The following is a 19,870-nucleotide window of genomic DNA, read 5'->3' as shown; positions in this document are numbered from 1 at the left end:
TCCTCCAGAGGATTAACAGCTGAGCATGGCCAGCACCAGCCTGAAAGCCCACAGTGGCGTACCCGGCATGCAGTAGATGCTCAATGTACGCTGGGTGCCAATTCCCACTGAGTTCCAGTGCTGCACGACTCACGGGGTCTTCTACAAACCAGTCGTGACAGTCACGGCTTCATCTTGAGCATTTTGTCCAAATGTCCTCTAAAGAGGAGCATCTCTTCCTTACAGAGAGGGAAACTGGAGGAAAAGCAGAAGAGGGGGGCAGGTTGGTGCTTCTGTCTGCAAGACGTCAGAGGGTCCCCAGAGAGCGCAGGATGACGTCACTCCAGTTACAACAGAGGTGTCAAAACCTTAGACCGTGGTGTTCAGAGAACCCTGGTCCTGAAATGTCTAGAGAATCCTTGGTGGTGGAAAAGGGGGTGCACGCCATATCTAGGACACAGCCCCCACCGCAAAGAAGGACCCGGCCCCAAATGCCAATCATGTCAAGATGGAGAAAACCCACCTGGGCTGACCTCGTTTCAGGGTGTGGGGACATACTACTGCCCACCCACGATTCTGCTAAGCTCCGGGTGTTGGCCCAGCCCCGTCTACTGAACCGATGGGAAAAAATGGAGACCAGAGACAGAAAGTGACTCATCCAAGGTCACACAGCAGACCCAGGTCTCCAGTTTTAAATTCAGGCCACTTTCTGGATCCCTCTCCTGCCACCTCCGGGGCTCTGAAGGTGCACACTCAGAGAGAGCTGCTTCTACCTGGGAGTGAGTCCACCTGAAATCCTTCTCACACTCTCACTTACACTGGGATCCAACCTGAATCCGACCGACTTGAGAGGCCCAGAACCCTAGACTCACAGCTCAGTCACCACCTCCTTGGAGACTTTTCACACATGGGTCCCCAGAACCTCAGTGGCCTCGTCTGTCAAATGGGTGCACGGTGCAGGAACAACAGATTCCAGGTGCCTGTAAACCTGGCTTGGCCAGTCGCTGGCCTGGGCCTCTGGCAGATGACCAGCGGTTCTGAGCTTCGGGTCCTCCGGTCGAAGACGGGGATGAGGTAACGGCCTCTTCCTGGGGTCCCTGTGATCATGAATCGAGGGCCTCGATGGGAAATTCCCCATGGCGTCTGGTCCCTAGGACGCTCTTGGTGAGCGTGGCTACTCTGGCCAGGACAGTCCCTCCCTCTGGGGAGGTGGGAGGATCAGAGGTGACCTCCGCAAGTCACCCCACACAGGATGGATGTGCCCATGTTGCCGAAATGAATTCATTAAATGATTAATGAATGGATCAGCCAGGCCCAGAGACAACGCAGCAGTTCTGAGCCCTGGATGAGCTTCAGGATCCCCGAGGGATTTCTTAAGAGCGCCCTGGGGCCTGCTTAATTGACCTCAGGGGGCAGAGCCGGGTCCTGGGTGAGTCGGGAGACTCTGGCGCTCAGCCAGGGCAGCTGTGGGACCCACGGCCTCGCCTCGCCTGGGCCTACTACCATTTCCCCCTCCACCTCCAGGACGCCCCCTTGGTCACTCTCTGTCCTCTTGGCACAGGGCAGGCACCCGGGATCAATTCATCCGTGAATGAATTCTTGTTAAATGACATAAAGGTACAGCCATGTCTGTCTCGCTCATTATCGCATGCTCAGGGACAAGAACAGTGCCTGGCACATAGAAGGTGCTCAATAAATATTTGCTGTGTTCATTAATCTCGGTGACTTCATGAAAGGGAATTCCAAGGAAAGGGACCTGGAAATCTGCTGGGTAACACTGCCATCTGCTGGTCACTCTCCGCACTGCGGGTGCTACAGGATTTTCCTTCTCTGGGGGTCTCAAGAGGAAGCAGAGGGAGAGGAGGAGGAGACGCCCCTGTGCTGGCCCCTCCGCAGAGATGCCACCACACTGGATCGCCATGATAACTGCTGGCTCTTCTCCATTAGACTGAGTTCTGGGATAACAGAAATCTTCCTGATCTGACTCCCCACTCTCCACCCAGCTCCCAGCACAGGTCTGGCACATAGTAGGTGCAGAGTCATAGTAGGACTGAAAAAGAAACCCAGAAAGCTAATCCTGGACTTCAGAGATATATGCACTTGATAGTGTCGTGCAGGGACTCTAACTCCTCAACACTGTGGTGCATACTACCCGCCGTGTGTGTGCCGAGACATACCACCCAGGTCTGACTCTGGGCCGTGGACACTGGATCTGAAGCACGTTCACTCTAGAACCCTCCTTGAATTGAGTTCATATAAGATCATTCAAGAAACCCTGATTGGAGCCGGGTGCAGTGGCCCACACCTATAATCCCAGCAGCTCGAGAGGCTGAAGCAGGAGGATTGCCAGGTTGAGGCCAGCCTCAGCAACTGAACAAAGCCCTAAGCAACTTAGTGAGACCCTCTCTCTAAATAAAAAATAAAAAGGACTGGGATGTGCCACTGGTTCAACCCTGGTACCAAAAAGAAAAAAGAAAACATTGATGGGGCACCTACTGTATGCCAGGCTGCAGAGGACGCAGCAGTGAGCCCAGCTGGCCTGGGGCTCCGGGGTCTTCTCAGAGGATTTGCAGAGGAGTCATTAGAACAGGAGCTGGCCCGGTGCTGCCGTCGTTCAGTAGACAAGGACACAGCCCACCTGCTTATGAAATGGCGTATCGGGACTCTATGTGAGGCCATGAGAAAACGTCTTTCCCACCCCACAACCCGTGGCCCAGGCGCACGCTGCAGGCCCAGGAGTCTGATCCAAAGAGGATCTGCAACATCCCGACCCTCGCCCGCCTCCCCTCACTCAGTCACCCCCCTCCTCCCCTCACTCAGTCACCCCCCTCAGCTAAGCCAGGGGTGTCCTGCCGGCACCGGGGTCTCCTGGGTCTGGCCAACGGCACGTGCCTTTTGCTTTTTTAATCAAACTGTTTACACATTGATTGGACTCAGAGCACCTGGACCCTGAGCTCCGCAGGACAGGGAGCCTTCTGACCCCAGCCCCTCTGCAGGACTCCCCCGGCCTGCGGTCCGCGGGTGTGAAATAGATTCTGAATTCCTGCAGGGTCCCTCCTCCTTATCATGCCGGACACACCTCCAGCAGCCCAGGGCCTGGACAGTCCCCTTTGCCATCCCTTCCCTGGATCTTGAGAGTGAGAATAAAATATCTCCTGGCTCCTGGTGGTGACAGTCACTGGGGTAGACAAGAAAACCCGTCAGCTCAGGGTGCCAGCAGGCCCCACCCCCCACCCAGGAGAGCAAAGCCCAGATCCTTCCTCAGTGGTGACGACTGCTGTCCCACACCCACCTGTTGGTTGGCTCCCTCTTTGGAAGGGTGACGGACTGAGTGCCCGCAGGGCCAGGCACAGCTCTGTGAGACAACAGCTCCTGGGCCCCAGCCAACCTCCGCCAGAGGCCACGTGAGCCCAGGATCGCCGGATCCCTGAGCCAGAGATCTGGGATACCACGGGAAACATCCTGGTTTGCAGAAGCTCCGTGACTATTGGATTCCTGTCCCACACACTGAAGAGTGAGCGTGCAGGTCACAGTCACAGGGAGAAGATCCCATCGGGCCTGTGTACAGCGCGTCTCCCACCCACAGGTTCCAGGGGCCGGGGGTGAAGTCCCTCTGTGTCCCCCTGTGCTCTGGTCGGTACCCCGGGCTGGCACATAACCGCTGCTCATAAACACCTGCTGACTGGGCACACAGAGTGACCGTCTTGCAGCCACGGCGTGCGGTGGTGTCCCAGTCCCTCTGACGTGTTCTTTGGGTTAAGAGCAGGTCCGGGTCCTACCCACCCTCCAAGAGACAGAGAGATGTCACAGGAGACGGGGACCTGAAGGGCTGTCTAGTCGTGAGTCACCCGTGTCACCTATCCATAGGAGGAGAGAGGGCGCACCAGGGAGGGGCTCCCCAGGCTCATGCTGTAGGGTGGGTGGCGCATCCAGGAGGCAAAGCACCACTGGTCCCAGGAGACGCAGAACAGGAGGTGGGACGGGGAGGGGCTGAACCTGCAGGAGCCGTGTCCTTTCCCCAGCGTTGGGGTCATCGGGTGGGGTGGGAATGGCCCCCGCTCCATCTGCACCGGGGGTCTGCAGGGGCAAGACCCCAGGAATTGTCTACAGATCACTCAGACGCCGCAGGAGACTTCCAGAACCTTCTCTCTTGAGTGGCACTACCAGGGGCGATCCGAAGGCACTGGTGGGAGACCTTTCCGGATCGGTGATGGCAGGTCCCGAGTCAGGAGCTGACCAAGGAGGAGCTGCGTAGGATCCGGCATGGAGAGACCAGGACCCAGGAGCACAGGTGGGGGAGGTGGATCTGGCAGGTCCTCGGGAAGATTAAAAGTGGGATGGACATGGATGAGCAAGTCCACTGTGGGGGCCTACACAGAAAGCAGGACTCACAACGTCTTTCAGCAGCAGCATCGTTCACGTGAGCCGAGAGGAAGCACTGGGGGTCCCCAGGCGGGGACACACACCACATGTGGTCCATCCACACACGGAGCATTATTCAGCCTTTAAAAGGACGAAACCTGGCCAGGCATCGTGGCCCACACCTGTCATCCCAGCAGCTCAGGAGGCTGAGGCAGGAGGATCACGAGTTCAAAGCCAGCCTCAGGGCTGGGGATGTGGCTCAAGCGGTGGCGCGCTCGCCTGGCATGCATGCGGCCTGGGTTCAATCCTCAGCACCACATACCAACAAAGATGTTGTGTCCGCCAAGAACTAAAAAATAAATATTTAAAAAAAATTCTCTCTCTCTCTCTCTCTCTCTCTCTCTCTCTCTCTCTCTCTCTCTCTCTCCTCTCTCACTCTCTCTTTAAAAAAAAAAAAAAAGCCAGCCTCAGCCACAGCGAGGCCCTCAGCAGCTCAGGGAGACCCTGTCTCTAAATAAAACACAGAACAGGGCTGGGGTGGGGCTCAGTGGTCGAGGGCCCCTGGTTCAATCCCTGGGACCCCCCCCCCAAAAAAAAAAAGATGAAAACTGTGACACGGGCTACAGCCTAGATGAACCTGAGGACATGATGCTCAGACAAGTAAGCCAGTCCCCAAAAGACAACTGCCGTGTGACACCTTGACCCTGAGGTCCCTGAGGCCGTCAAGTTCACAGAGAAGAAAGCAGAAGGGAGGGGCCGGAGCTGGGAGGGGAGACGGGAGTCGTCTAACGCAGAGCTCCAGGTGTGCAAGACGGAAGCTCTGGAGATGGCTGGCACATCACTGAGAATGTCCCCAACACTCAGTGGCCAAGATGGTGACTCTCGGGCTGTGGGGATTTTACTGTGACTTAAACATCCTGTAGTCCTAGGCATGGGGCGGGTTTGCTGGTCATCCACCCACCTGCAGCTCAGCTCTCTGGCACCTCGTACCAGGTGTCTGCAGCTGGAGGGAACAGACACAGGTGCTAGCAGGAGCTTATTAGCTGAGGCCATGATTAAACTCCTGCTGTATCCCAGGCCTTGAGCTTCCAACACAGTGTGACAGACTCATGTCCAGGAAGGGAAGCAGACACTTCATTGAATGATCGACCGCATAATCAATGACCAATACCATGATCAATCATCAAAACCATAATCAATACTCAATACCATAATCGATCATTAATACCATAGACTGAGTGGAGGGAGGAAGGAAAGATCCATGACTAGGGAGGCATCCAAGAAGGTTTCCAAGAGGAGGAGCAATGAGGACTGAGTACTGAAAGACAAGACCCGGCATGCGATAGGTGGGTGGGTCAGGTGTAAGAGGAGAAGCAAGATTATCCCTTCATTACCCACCATGCCACCTGCTGCTTCCTGAATGGCTGACATTCCAAGAACATCCTGAGCAGTTTACATCTTATTTAACCCTCTAAACCCCTGTGAGATAGGTACTATTATTCCCAGTTGTGCTGATAAGGAAACCTAGGATCAGAGAGGTTATGCCACTTGCTGCAGGTCACACAGCTAATAAGCAAAAGAACCAGAGTTCAACCCGGTTTCACAACCCTGTGAATGCTTAGTTTGGGCCCAGAGGTGGTAGAGAGAAAAGCCTGAGGAACGGATGACCATTTGATGTGAGGTGGACTGGAGTGGGCCTGCCGCCAGGTGGAAGCTGGGCCCCGTGGGCTCGGAGTGGGTGTCCCCACCTTTGTTTCACACCGTCTCATCCGAGCCCCCCGCGGCTTGCGTTTCAGCGGAGGAGTCCCTGGCGTGTGACAACCCAGGGTTGCCTGAAAATGGATACCAGATCCTGTACAAGCGACTCTACCTGCCCGGCGAGTCCCTCACCTTCATGTGCTACGAAGGCTTCGAGCTCATGGGCGAAGTGACCATCCGGTGCATCCTGGGACAGCCATCCCACTGGAACGGGCCCCTGCCTGTCTGTAAAGGTAAAGAAGAGTCCTGGGGCCCCTGGAGCTGCTCTGAAGGGGCGGGTGGCTGTCCCTGGTGAAACCTAGCAGGCCACCTGTTCTCCTCCGTTTTCTGTTGCTGTAACAAGAGGCCTGAGGCAGGGGACCTTATTAAGAATAGAAGTCTATGATTCAGCTTGTGGTTCTGACGCTGGGAAGTCCGTGAGCTGGGTACCACATCTGCTCAGCATCTGGCCAGAGCATCCCGTGGTGAGACAGGGATGTGTGCCAGCCCCGGTCTCTCCTCCTCTTCCCACGAAGCCACAGTGCCACAGGGAGGGCCACCCTCTAGGCCTCAACTCACCTGATCATCTCCAAAGGCCACCCCCAAATACACCAGGAGACAGGTATGAGGACTGGCTGTCCGCCGCGTGACAGGCTGGGGACACACCCAAGTCAGTGCGCTGGCCAGTTCCCAGTCAGCTTTTCCGCTGGTCTTGGGGCCGCCCCTCCTCAGGAGGTCTCGGGATCGGGTAGGACGCGCCTGTCACCGAGCCCGCGGCCTCCGCTGGCCTGCTGTCCCCTACCACTGCAGTCTTGAACCCTGGGAAGAAGCACCCATCCTGGATGGAAAATCGGGGGGCTCGGCTGCCACGTCCTTTAGGCCAGGGCACGTGGGGGCCGGCTCCGTCTCCTGGGCCGCCAGGTGCTCTAGGAATAAAGTAGCTGGAAGTGGCTCTCCATGGCGGGCCAGGCCTCGTCCCTACCCGTCCCTACCCGCGGGATGGAAAGGAGATGGGCTGGGCTGACTCTGATGAGCGTGACAAGCAGGGAAGGGCCTCAAGCTCACCATGTCTCCTGAAAGCCATGCAAGAGCCCTCACCACGTAGTTGAGAGCACAGGGAAGAGACAGCCCAGCAGTCCAGGTTGAAGTCACACCACCATCTCTCAGACGCTGTGTGACGTCAGGGAAATCACTGCACATCTCTGAAACTCGACTCTCGTGTAAGATGGTGGTGTAACGGTTATCTACCTAGTGGGGCCGCGGTAAGGGTTGACTCAGGCACCGTGTGGGCAGCTCTTGGCACAATACCAGACACAGGGCGAGGAGTGATTGTTCATTGTCACTGTTATTGGGCTAATGTCTTTACTCTGTCTCGTCTTCCCTTGGAAATGAAGGGAGTGCTCCCCTGCGTACAGAAGCCCAAGACACATGAGCGCACACTTTCACGTCTGGTTTTTCTTGGCTTCCTTTTATGCAATCAGAGCCCATCTGCTTGACGTTGACTGATGCCTCCCAATTTCTCTTGCAGTTAATCAGGACAGTTTTGAACACGCTTTAGAAGGTGAGTTCAATTCCAGTATGAGAGAGAAAAAAAAAAAAAAAAAAAAAACACTCAATGCATCAAGCTAATAGCAGAAAACCGGGGCAGGTCTGTGAATATCTCTGTCCGGATACTTACCAACATGATGACTCATTCCGCCTTCACTCTGCCAGAGGTGATTCCCAAACAGGAACGGCCGGGGGCGGTGGGGCCCACCTGTCAACCCAGAAGCTTGGGAGGCTGAGGCCGGAGGATCTAGAGTTCAAAGCCAGCCTCAGCCACAGGGAGGCCCTAAGCAACTCCGACCCTGTCTCTAAATAAAATATTTTTAAAAACTGCTGATGGCTTAAGTATCCCTGGGTTCAATCCCCAGTACCCCCCCCCCAAAAAAAAAATAGAAAGAATGTATAAAGAAAAGCAAGTCATTAGAATTGCAACTTATCCTGAATACAACCTGGAGGGACTTGATACCAGTTCTCTACATGACAATCACAAGGCAAAAATATTAAATTCAATACCAAGCGTCCCCAGCCCTAAGCCCCTGTTGTGACCTTTCAGCCCTGTTCCCTGCTCAGTCAAGCACCCCCTGCCCTCTGCAGGGAGGGGGAGCTCAGGACAGTCCCAGGGTCTGTTCTCCCTTTCATTCTGTCTCTTCCCCAACATTCCCCTCCCTCTCCCTGACCTTTCATTACAAATCCCCAAGGGAGTTTTATTAATGCGGAGCAGATGTTGAGAACCGTGCAGGGTGCTGGGCTCTTTTCCGTGGCGGTCCCTCTCTTTCCTCTGCCTCTGTTCAATGGGGTACAAACACCTCCCACTCCAGCCCTAGGAAAACCTCGATTGTCGCATTTCTGTAGATGTCTCCACCAATTACGCGGCTGCTGCTGTTCTTTCTGGAGCCACCGTTTGCTCTGGGACAATAATGAGGTCACGTCGTGTCTGGGGCTCTGCAGATGCCGTGTCATGAGCTGCTGTTCCTTGCAGCAGACCCCATCCTAATCCAAGCAGGCAGAGCCAGGGTTCCAACATAAGGGACAGAGGAGGGTGTGTGGGTCCCTCCACCTGGAAAATAAGGGGCACGTCTCGCTGTTATTCTCCGGCGGGGCTCCGGGCCTGCCTTCTGCCAGCCAGCGAACCGTGACAGTCTCCCCGGGCGGGTTCTCAGACTCGGTGAGCGCCCTTGTAACGTTCTGTGCTCGCGCATTTATTGTTGTATTAGGATTGATTTTTTCAGACCCTGTCAAGTGGCGGTTAATGGGTTATAGATTGGAGGACAGCTCGGCTCTGCTGGACGTGACTGCGGAGCAGGCGGAGAAGCCCTGCAGCCTAGGCTCTCACGCCACCTGGGTCCCCGTCAAGCCGTGCTGGGAAATGCCCCAGAGAGCTGCGCTAGTCCTTGCCATGGCCACCACCCTCGCTGTGGGAGCCCCCAGGTGACACCAAGAGAGTCACCCAGGAATGGGCAGCTGGGGTTCTGGAGGAAGCCCAGGGCTCCTCATAGTCGGGGTGTCCTCCACCTGCAGCCTGAGAGCTCCCCCAGCAGCTCCCACCCTCCCCTGGGCTGAAATGTCCCCGAGTGGTGCTGGCAGGGACCCCAGCTGGGGTGACGAGGTCCCGGACTGGCTCCAGGGTTGGAAGCTCCTGGTCGAGACCTCGTGGCTGACCCTGGGCACAGGCAACTGTCTGAGGCTCAGTTTAGTTGGGTTTTTTGGTTTTGGTTTTGGGGTTTTGTCTTTTTGTCACATGAGGTTGAACCCAGGGTCACAGCCCAGCCCATCTCTTCTCTCCTCTGCACCCCGTGGACGGTCCAAGGAGCCTGCCCTCCTGGTCACCACCTTTGGGGTTTTTTCCACTTCTCTGATTTCCCTTGCCTTGGATTCTAGCCCGAGTGTACCCACCTCCCGCCCCCAGATGGCACAGAGGTGATCGGGATCCCAGCTGTCATTCCGGTGGCCCTTCTGGCCATGCCACCGCAGAACGAGTCTGGGCTCCGGGGCCCCTGGTGTCTGCCTCCGCCCTCCGGCGGCTGGGGCTCTGGGGCATCAGCCTCTTGGGGACCGCAGCACCGGGAGGGCGGGGTCGCCCCCAGAGCGGGCACCCGGGGTGGGGGGCGTGAGACGGGCCTCAGTGGCTTCCTTGTTCAGTAGCAGAAGCGGCAGCAGAGTCGTCGCTGGAAGGCGGGAACGTGGCCCTGGCCATCTTCATCCCGGTCCTCCTCATCTCCTTGCTGCTGGGCGGAGCCTACATTTACGTCACCAGGTAGGAGGGGGAGGGGCGGCGCTCCGCATCCCACCTGCCGCTCGGGGCAGAGGCACCTGCGATGGCCTCCTGGGCACCTGCCAAGCCTCCAGATGGGCAGCAGAGGGGACAGACACCATCCCTGACCCCAGAGAACTTAGGGACTTAGGGGACACGGACAGTACTCACCGCAGTGCACTGACTCACCCATCCCACGGTCCACTCGCCCGCTCGCTTATGCAACAATTACACGCTGGTCATCAGATCGGGACCAGCCATTGTCCCTGGTGCTGGTGGCCGCTAGCCTGCACTAGGTGGAGAGGGAAGATACTCCCCCGCGTGGTCCAATCACCAAGCTTCCAGAGTCACAGCCGGGGCGCACCTACTCTGTGCCAGGCAGCCTCTGGACGGCACAAAGCACAGTCTTTGCCTTCTAGGATCAGGATCCTCGGCGAGCGGGCGAGGGGGACAGCAGGCGGAGCACCTCAGAGAAGCATGCAGTGCGTTGGGACAGAAGAGGAACTGGGAAGGGAGAAAAGGGCTCTGGGGTCGAGATGGTTTTTAAGGAGTAGGCAGCAGAGGCCCCACGGACAGGGCACTTGAGCGAGAACTTGAGGGTGTGATCAGGAGCAGACCAGCCGGTCTGTGGGAGGGGCGGATGCAGGCAGAGAAGGCACACGTGCAAAGGCCCCGAGGCAGCCAGCGTCTAAGGTGCACCGTGCCCACCCAAGTGGAGCTCAAGATCTGGGGGGGGGGGGAGACTGCAGACAAATAAATGACAGCTAAGGTGAGTCACCTGTGAGAGGCGGTTTCCACACACACCCTTGTCAGTCACGGAGGGGCGCCAGCTGTTCGGTGTCTGAGTACTAACCGCAGTCCCCTCCTCGCAGGTGCCGCTATTACTCGAGCCTCCGCCTGCCCCTCATGTACTCCCACCCCTACAGCCAGATCACCGTGGAGACCGAGTTTGACAACCCCATTTATGAGACGGGGGTGAGTTGCTCGCCCTTCCCGCCTCCTGTCCCCCCACCTGCAGCGGGTGGAGGCACATCCAGTGGCCTTGTCCCACTCCTGCCAAGTCCCCTGCTGAGCTGGCCAGCTCTGTCTGCAAGTGACCAGAGCCAAAGAGAGTCTGAAGGCCTGGGGAGGGGGGACAGGCATGGGGGGAAAGGGCTCTCCACAGAGCAGCTCACAGCAGGAGTGTCCCTCCTACCAAGACAGAGGTCACAGTCCTGCCCGATGTCAGCACAGGAGGGACGTCCTTGTGCTAGAGTCCTGTCACAGGCCCACCCACCCCGCAGAGAAGGGGACCACACAGGGGCATGACACCAGGAGGTGGGCACAGTGGGGGCCACCTTAGATCCTGCCCGAAATGTAGATGTGGTTGTTCATTAGTGTGGGCCCAGCAGGAACCAGAGACTTCCACCAACGCGGTGACCATGACCACTGCCAAGTGAGCCTGTGACTTCTTGCCTTCCCTGCTCCTCACCTGGGATACACTCCACGCGCTCCGTGAACATGGGAGAGATTGACTTGGTTGCTACCCCAGGCTGCAGCCATCCCAGATGGGGACATCCCCATCCCACCAAGAAGGGGCAGAGGCTGCTTTGGACCCTCTGCATCTTCTTCCAGATCCCAGAGAAAGGCCAGGCCCGTGCAAGTGGCACTTTAGTTGTTTGGTCTTTAGGTGTTCATGATTTTCTTATCTGCTCTTGTTGGTTCCACATGACAGTAGAGTGTGTTCTGACACATCAGACAGACATGGAGTGTGGCTTCCCGTTCTTGTGGCCGTGCATGAGGTGGCTTCACTGGTCATGTGTTTACTATGAACACAGGAAAGTTCTGTCCAGTCCACCCCACTGTCTTTCCCATTCCCATCGCCCTCCCTTCCCTTCCTTCCCTTTATCTAATCCAATGAACTGGGTTCTCCACCCCCCTTATTGTGTATTAGCATCAACATATCAGAGAGAACATTCAGCCTTTGGTTTGGGGGAGGGGGGACTGGCTTATTTCACTTAGCATGATATTCTCCAGCTCCATCCATTTACCAGCAAATGCCATAATTTCATTCTTCTTTAAGGCTAAGTAATATTCCATTGTGTGTACGTACCACATTTTCTTTATCCATTCTTCTGGATATAGCTTGGCTATGGTGAATTGAGGTGCTACAAACATGGATGTGGCTGTGTCACTGTAGCATGCTGATTTTAACCCCTTTGGATATACACCGAGGAGTGGGATAAATGGGTGAAATGGTGGCTCTATTACACACTTTCTGAGGACTCTCCATACTTGTTTCCAGAGTGGTTGCACCAATTTGCAGTCCCACCAGCAATCAGGATGTACCTTTTCCTCCCACATCTTCACCAACATTCCGGCTGGAGTGAGATGAAATCTCAGTGGAGTTTTAATTTGCATTTCTCTAATTGCTAGAGATGATGAACTTTTTTTCGTGTTTGTGGATCAGTTTTATTTCTTCTTCTGTGAGGTGCCTGTTCAGTTCCTTGGCTCTTTTCTGGATTGGGTTATTTGGTTTGGAGTGTGAAGTTTTTTGAGGCCTTGGTACCCCTTGGAGATAAGTGCTCCATCTGAGGTGCAGGGGGCAAGACTGGATGGCTTCCTCTGCGGTGAAGAGGCTTTTGAGACTGACACCACCCTGGACATGGCGTTGTAGAGCCTGGATCATTCCTACGGATGTGCAGGGTGTATCACTGACCTGTGGAGCCAACAGGACACTCAGCGGAAAACAATCCCCAACTCGGTTGCTCAAAGCCACAGACATGGATTTGCTCAGCAGGGTTTTAGGCTCCTCTCCGCTGGCTGGCGATCCTAGGACCGGCTGCTTGTCATCTGGGGGGTTCATTCTGCTGCCCATGTCCTTTATCAGCCCGTGGGGTCCAGAGGCTTCCGGGGCATGCCCTGTCCACAGCAGATGCACACAGCACAGTCCGCGCACCTGCTGCCGGCCGTTGGCTTAGGATCCATCCCCAGAAGCAAGTAGGGGTCACGAGTTCCAGGGCAGGGACACAGGAATTCCTAAGAACTGGCACCATCAGGTCTCGCCCTCCCACCAGGGCTTCTCAAACCTGTGCTGCTCTCTCCCTCTTGCAGGAGACCAGAGAGTACGAGGTTTCTATCTGAAGGAGCCGCCCCTGCGAAGGAGCCTGCGGACGTCGCCTCAGCCACGCCCCCCGGAGACGCCCATCCAGAGACCACGTGGCATTTGATGGAAGCCCCTCCCTTCCCCACGCGCCCTCTGTCTTTTCTTTAGACTCTTCATTGGAGATTTACTGTTTTCTTCACTGTATTTATTATATTTAAAATTGAAATAGGTGTGGTTCCAGGTGTCGCAGCTGCAGCCGAGTTCAGTGACCACCTCCATTCTGAAGGCCGGTGGGAGGTTTGCAGAGCGGCCAAGGGCAGCAAAAGAAGGAAAAGTAACCCCCCTCCTCCCCACCATCCAAAACGCCCGCTACGGCTGCATCGGACTGCATGCGTCTCGGACACCCACGCCCACGGAGGTGGCCTCCAAACCCAAATCCCAAGATCAGTCCAAAAAGGGTCTTTCTCGTTGGGTGACCTCGCCTTGGACTTTAGCACGGCGCTGACACCCATTCTGGTTTGTCTTTTCCAATCTCACCGGCTTCGAATGCTCTCGCCCTCATCTCCTCCCTCCCACGAGCAAAGATGTCCCCTAAGCCAGGCACAGTGGCCCACGCCTGCCATCCCAACAGCTCAGGGGAGGCTGAGGCAGGAGGATCCTGAGTTCCAAGCCAGCCTCAGCCACAGCGAGGCCCTAAGCAACTCAGTGAGCCCCTGTCTCTAAATAAAACACAGAACAGGGCTGGGGATGGGGCTCAGTGGTCGAGGGCACTGAGTTCAATCCCTGGCACCAAAACAATAAAATAAAGATGTCACCTAAGATCCCCTTGTGCCACCCTGGCCTTACTGGGCACCGGCAAAATAAGAAAATGTTTTCTTTCTAGAAAGGTGATAAATGACAGAGGAAAATTTTCAGAGAAGACATGAGATTTGAGAGTCCCAATGAAACATTGGGTGAGGGGAAAATTGAACGAGGGAATTGAGTTAATAAAATGTCCTTTCCTTTGACACTCCTTCAATGATAAAAGAGCAGGTCATTTACACTCCAAGTGCCAGAATCGATCACCTTGTTTGGCAGGGCCAGTCTCAGGCTGTGATAATAAATCCAGGGGCTCAGGCAGAGTCTGCATGGGGGGGGGGCGGCCTGCTGGAAATCCAGGGGAGCTGCTTCTCTTGTGGGGGTGCTGCAGCTTCTCGGCCTTTGAAACGGGAGAGGGCGGACTGCATAGTTCTGCGAAGGACAGAAGGAGCTACCTTGAGGACACGCTGGCTCTTAAGTATCGCCGCAGGGTGGAGGGGCCTGGGAGCGTGGGAACAAGAGCCAGGGCTAAGTGCGCGGAGGGAAGGACGACTGCCCCGGACCCATCTGGACGTCCAGGAGGACAGGAGGAGGACGTTCAGATCGTGCCACTGAGTCGAATCCCGTCGTTGTGCTGCAGCCCAGAAGGAAACACCCAGAAGCAGCCAGCGGTGATCATGTGACTCTGAGCGGCAGCACACGGGCTCGGTGGCTTTGACGCCCTCCCGTGCTCTCTTAAATCTGCTGGTTTTCAAACAAGGAAAGAAAAAATCCTTCCCGGCTGCCTCGCCCCACAGAGAACAGCTGGGAGTCCATCTTTGGACAGTTGCTTTGGAGATGTCCGGAGGGGGATGGGGAGCCGGGTCTGAGCGGGCAGGCCCTCCCCCAGCCGGAGCCCAGACCTTCATCCAGGGGGACACGGTGGGGATCGGAGGTGGCAAGGTTTTCCTTCTGCCAGAAGAGCATCCTGCAGAGGTGCTCCCCACGGTGGACGCCCGAGAGAGACCACAGCCCCTGCCCAAGCCCAGGGCCCACCCTGGCTACGAAAGACCCCCCAGGAGACCATCCAGACTTGTAGTGAGCAGTGTCCCCTTTGGATAAAGACAGCAATACAGCTAATGTCCCCTTTCTAAAGAGGCAGAGTCCAATCCTTGCTCGTCGTTTGATCTGATGCTTATTCTAACCTGAGCCTGGGACCCGGCAGTGAAGAACGGGCTGATTGACCACGGCTGGGCCAGAGCTGGACATCCGCCTTCTGTCAAGATGGGCTACCCAGAAACCTCTAGGCTGCTCCTGCCCCGGGAGCAGGCAGGTCTCCTCTTGGCTCCTGGAGGTAGAGAAGACACTGACCCTTCCTGTCCAGAGGCCAATGTCTTTGCCCTGGTTCGTTCAGCGTCCGTCACCAGGTCCCAGTTCCTCTAAGCCCAGAGGTGGGTCCTGTGAGCTCCACCGCGTCCAGCACGACCACAAAGACAGGGTGGTGTCTTCTTTGTTCTCTTTTGGAAACATCTGGATGTGTACCTGTCCTGTTGGGGGGAGACGTCACTCACAGTGCCAAATGCCTACCAGACCGCTCATTCACCATTCGCCTACGTCTGTTTTTATAAGATCAAAATGAAAAACCCATTGGGATTCAATACTTTTGACCAGGATACACTCTTGGGAAACTCGAGGACCCACTGAGGCTTCTTCCCAGTGGGGCCACACATGGACGGAGCCCGCCAGCTTCTGCGGATGCATGTGGTGGCATCGATGACCCGCCTGTTCCTTGCAGGCCGTCCCAGTCTCTGGCCGCTAACACCCTGTGCTTTCAAATGCCCTCTGCAGCTTAGAGCAGACCCTTCCTGGTGTTGGATTTGGGTTTTTGATAGGATTATTGAACCGACACAAGCATCCCCTCGCGCCTCCGTCTTCCCTTAATGCCAGGATGCGTTTCAACTGGGATCCTTTGAAGTCAGCTCCTTGGAGAGCTTACAGAACGTCAGGCCCATGGCTCTAAAGACTGCCAAGCAGCCCCAAAGGGAGAGCAGTGGGAGGGTGATAGAAGGGGGGCACTTTGGGAGGGGGATGGGGCAGATTTAGGCAGAGACGGGAGCCCTGGGCTCAGACGGCCTCTCCATGGGGGGCAGAGTCAAAGGGCATGACCTTCCTGTGTCCTGGGAGAGACATGGGGTCACTTGAGATCAGCTGTTAAGAGTGTTTGGGACCCTCAGAGGTGGGCTTTCTCCCGGGAGATTTTCATTTTCATTTTATCATCAAACAGAATAAAAAAATCGAAACCGACTTTGTAAGCTAGAATACTGAGATGAAGTCATTTTCCACTTTGTATATATTGATGCTAATAAAACAAGTGAAAAAGAACAAGACCTCTGGGGTTTTTGTACCAGAGTCCCGGGATGGCACGACTCGGGGACATTTCCAGTTTCTGGGGATCCAGGTGACGTCACACCGGCTGGTGTTTTTAAGCCAGGACAGGACTGTCCCACTCTGGAATGGTCCTGGGATCACTAAAGAAATGTTTGGAGCAAGACAATTCTCAGGGGTCTCCCAGCATCAAACAGGCACCCCTCACCCCCACACCCCAGGCTCAGGCTGTCCTAACCAAAGACCCAGGGTTGCTCCAACAGGTTGTGTTCAAAGTTCTAGAGGCTGAGAAGTCCACGGTCAGCCTGCTGGCCAGGTCAGCTCCTGGAGGGGCTCTTCAGGCCTGTAGATGGCGGTCCCGCAGGGCCTCGGCTCAGCAGAGGGGACGCAGAAAGAGAAAGTGAACAGCTCCCTCTCTTCAAGGGCCACAGTCAGCCAGCGCAGTGGCCCACACCTGCCCTCCCAGCAGCTCAGGAGGCTGAGGCAGGAGGATCATGAGTTCAAAGCCAGCCTCAACCACAGCAAGGCCCTAAGTGACTCAGGGAGACCCTGTCTCTAAATAAAACACAAAATAGGGCTGGGGATGGGGCTCAGTGGTGGAGGGCCCCTGGGTTCAATCCCCGGTACCACCCCCAAAAAAGCCACAGTCATATCAGATTCGGGTCCCACCCTCTGAGCCTCTTGGACCTGAATCACCTACCAAGGACCCACGGTCTCCATGGAGGCTGGGCTTCCAACATGCAGATTTTGAAGAGACACCAGCGTCCTTCCCCTGGCCCTACCAACAATCCATGTCATTCTCGAATGCAAAATACACTTGTCCCACCCCCAAGAGTCCCAAAGAGTGAGCCCATCCCCACCTCCACTCTGAAGTCCAACACCCAGAGTCTCACCTCCACGTCACTGAAATCGGTAATGGGTAAAGCTGTGGGTGTGACTTCCCGAGGCAAAATCTCTCCTGTCTGTGCACCTGTGACCTGTGAACCTGTGGCCTGTGCACCTGTGACCTGTGAACCTGGGACCTGTGCACCTGTGACCTGTGAACCTGTGGCCTGTGAACCTCCATCTGGGAAACTCACCTGTCACCCTCACGAGCTTCCAGAACGCAACGGTGAGCCAGGTGGAGGTCAGGCGTTCCCACTCCAGGGCAGAGCCCGGAAAGAAGGGGACAGGATCCTCAGGCACCGACAAATGAGCTCCCGAGCCTCAGGAGCAGCCCTTCAGGTTCCTCAGGGCTGTCCCCCTGCCCTCCCTGAGGCCCTGGGCGGCGTCAGCCTGGCGGACTGGGGAGGCATCCCACCCCTGGGAACAGAGGAGGAAGCAGCCCTGGCCGCGGGCCTGTGGTGGGGACAGCCCTGATGGACTCCAGTCTCCTCGGAGGTCACTCTCCCCCTTCCTTCAAGAACAGCACACGTCCACGGCTGGAGAGGTCTGTGGCCCGGGGAGTCGGGGAAGTCTGCACAGCCCTCCTGCCCTCCGTCCTGTCTGGAGGTGCTGGGATGGCCTCTCTGCTCCTGCGTCTGCTAAGAAGGCTGCAGAAGCCCTCCGAGAACCCACCATCTCGCCGTCATAAGGTGGTTCAGGCACGGCCCTGTGAAGAATGTTCCTCTTCCCGGGGGTGGGAGGTACCAGGGACTGAACCCAGGGGCCCTCGACCACAGAGCCCCGTCCCCAGCCCTGTTCTGTGTTTTATTTAGAGACAGGGTCTCACTGAGCTGCTCAGGGCCTCGCTGTGGCTGAGGCTGGCTTGGAACTTGTGATCCTCCTGTCTCAGCCTCCTGAGTCCCTGGGATGACAGGCGTGGGCCACTGCGTTGGACTCATTTTTTTTCCCATGTGGAAAGGCTGTGAATTCCCCAAGTCTTCAGGTTCTACTCCTTTTCCCTTAACAATCCCTTCTTCGGTCCACCTCTCTCCTTTCACGTTGGACCCCACAGGCAGCGGGGATCTAGCCACTCCTCCGACTTTTGGCTTAGAATCTCCCCAGCAGAATGTCCGCCTCCACCAGCCTCGAGCTCTACCTCCCAAAGGCACCAGGAGAAGTTCCGCTGAGCTCCTCTCCACTTAGGATCAGGACTCCTTTCCTCCAGTAGCCGAGGCGTAGCCCTCGTTTCCGAGAGCTCCCCAGGATGGCCTTCAGCGCCCGTGGCCGACCAGCCTTCAGGTTCACGGCCAGGGAGGCTGAATGGACCGCTCAGAGCCCTTCCAGCCGTCAGACATGACCCTGTGGGCACTTGCCACAGCAGCACCCACCCATCTCTCAGTTCCAATGTTGGTCAGAATTTCCCGAGGAACAGAACCAAAATGTGTGTGTGTGTGTGTGTGTGTGTGTACATACGCACTCCTGAACCAACCTCCCGTCATAAATTTGTAGGGGTGCAGGTAGGGGTGTGTCTGAGGCACCACACAGGGTCACCCTCACAGCTGGAACACACCAGAATTGATCACAAGGAATAGGAGCCGGATGCGATGGCACCCGCCTGTCATCCCAGCAGTTTGGGAGGCTGAGGCAGGAGGATTGCAGATTCAAAGCAAAAGCAAGGCCCTCAGCAGCTCAGTGAGACCCTGTCTCTAAATAAAATACAAATAGGGCTGGGGATGGGGCTCTGTGGGCGAGTGTCCCTGAGTTCAATCCCCGGTACAAAAATAAAATAAAATAAGGAGTTAGATGGTGTAATTATGGAGGCTGGAGAGTCCCGAGATTTGCCCTTGGCCTGCTGCAGAGCTGATCATGGCTTCAGGCCAAGTGCCCGGGCCTGAGACCCAGGAGAAGCCGTGGTGTGAGTCCCCGGCTGAAAGTTGGGTGGCTTGAGACTGGGGACACTGGGAACAGACAGTCCAGCTCCATCCAGTTCAAAGACCATAAAGGACCAAAGTCCTAGCTCAAAACAGCCTCGCGGGAGGCGCCCTCCCCCATGGGGGGTCAGGCTTCCCACTACGCCTGGGCCTTCCGTGGACTGTGAGGGCCACTCACATCTGCTTCGCCCAACTCTGTCAGCCATGTTCACCTCATTAACACACACACACACACACACACACACATACACACCCATAAACACACACACATGCCCATACACACACAGAGCCATATACATACACACATACACACACAGCCATACACACACCCACACACACACCTATACACACATACACACACCCATACACACAGCCATACACACACACAGCCATACACACACACACAAACACACCCATACACACACACCCATACACACACAGTCATACACACACACACAGAGCCATATACATACACCCATACACACACCCACACACACACACACACACCTATACACACACACACACCTATACACACACACACCTATACACACACACCCATACATACACACACACATACCCCCACAACACACCCATACCCCCCAACACACCCCCATACCACCCATATACACACCCATACACACACACACACACACACACACACCCATACACACACACGCTGAGACTTTATGCAGAACGTCTGGGCAAACATCTGGGCATCCTGTAGCCCAGGCGAGTTCTCTAAAGTTGACGTCACACTTCTGAAAGCGAGGTCGACACAGGGGGACCCCTCTGAGGAGTGGGGAGCTGTGACCTCCATCCTGCCGTCTTGTGGTGACTGCGTTATTTCTCAGCGAGAGACCCAAGAACTCTTCACCGTCCTCAGGGGAAGACGTGTTTGACCTCCCCGACTTCCTAGGCTGTGAGTCCCAGGAACACTAGAAACAGGACTCGAGG

General features: G+C 56.1%; 1 protein-coding gene across 1 annotated transcript in view; it reads left to right on the top strand.

The window, feature by feature from the left end:
• Nucleotides 1–12,997, top strand: part of Sez6l (seizure related 6 homolog like) — a 60,948-nt gene extending 47,951 nt beyond the window's left edge. Inside the window, exons 13-17 of the mRNA XM_077796444.1 lie at nt 6,138–6,332; nt 7,607–7,639; nt 9,766–9,877; nt 10,747–10,849; nt 12,968–12,997. Coding sequence (XP_077652570.1) covers nt 6,138–6,332; nt 7,607–7,639; nt 9,766–9,877; nt 10,747–10,849; nt 12,968–12,997 — 473 coding nt within the window. The remainder of the gene's footprint in view (nt 1–6,137; nt 6,333–7,606; nt 7,640–9,765; nt 9,878–10,746; nt 10,850–12,967) is intronic.
• The last annotated feature ends 6,873 nt before the right edge of the window (nt 12,998–19,870 follow it).

This window comes from Urocitellus parryii, chromosome 3 (genome assembly GCF_045843805.1).
Source record: "Urocitellus parryii isolate mUroPar1 chromosome 3, mUroPar1.hap1, whole genome shotgun sequence".
In the NCBI taxonomy this organism is placed as follows: Eukaryota; Metazoa; Chordata; class Mammalia; order Rodentia; family Sciuridae; genus Urocitellus; species Urocitellus parryii.
This window is presented reverse-complemented; position numbering and strand designations above follow the sequence as displayed.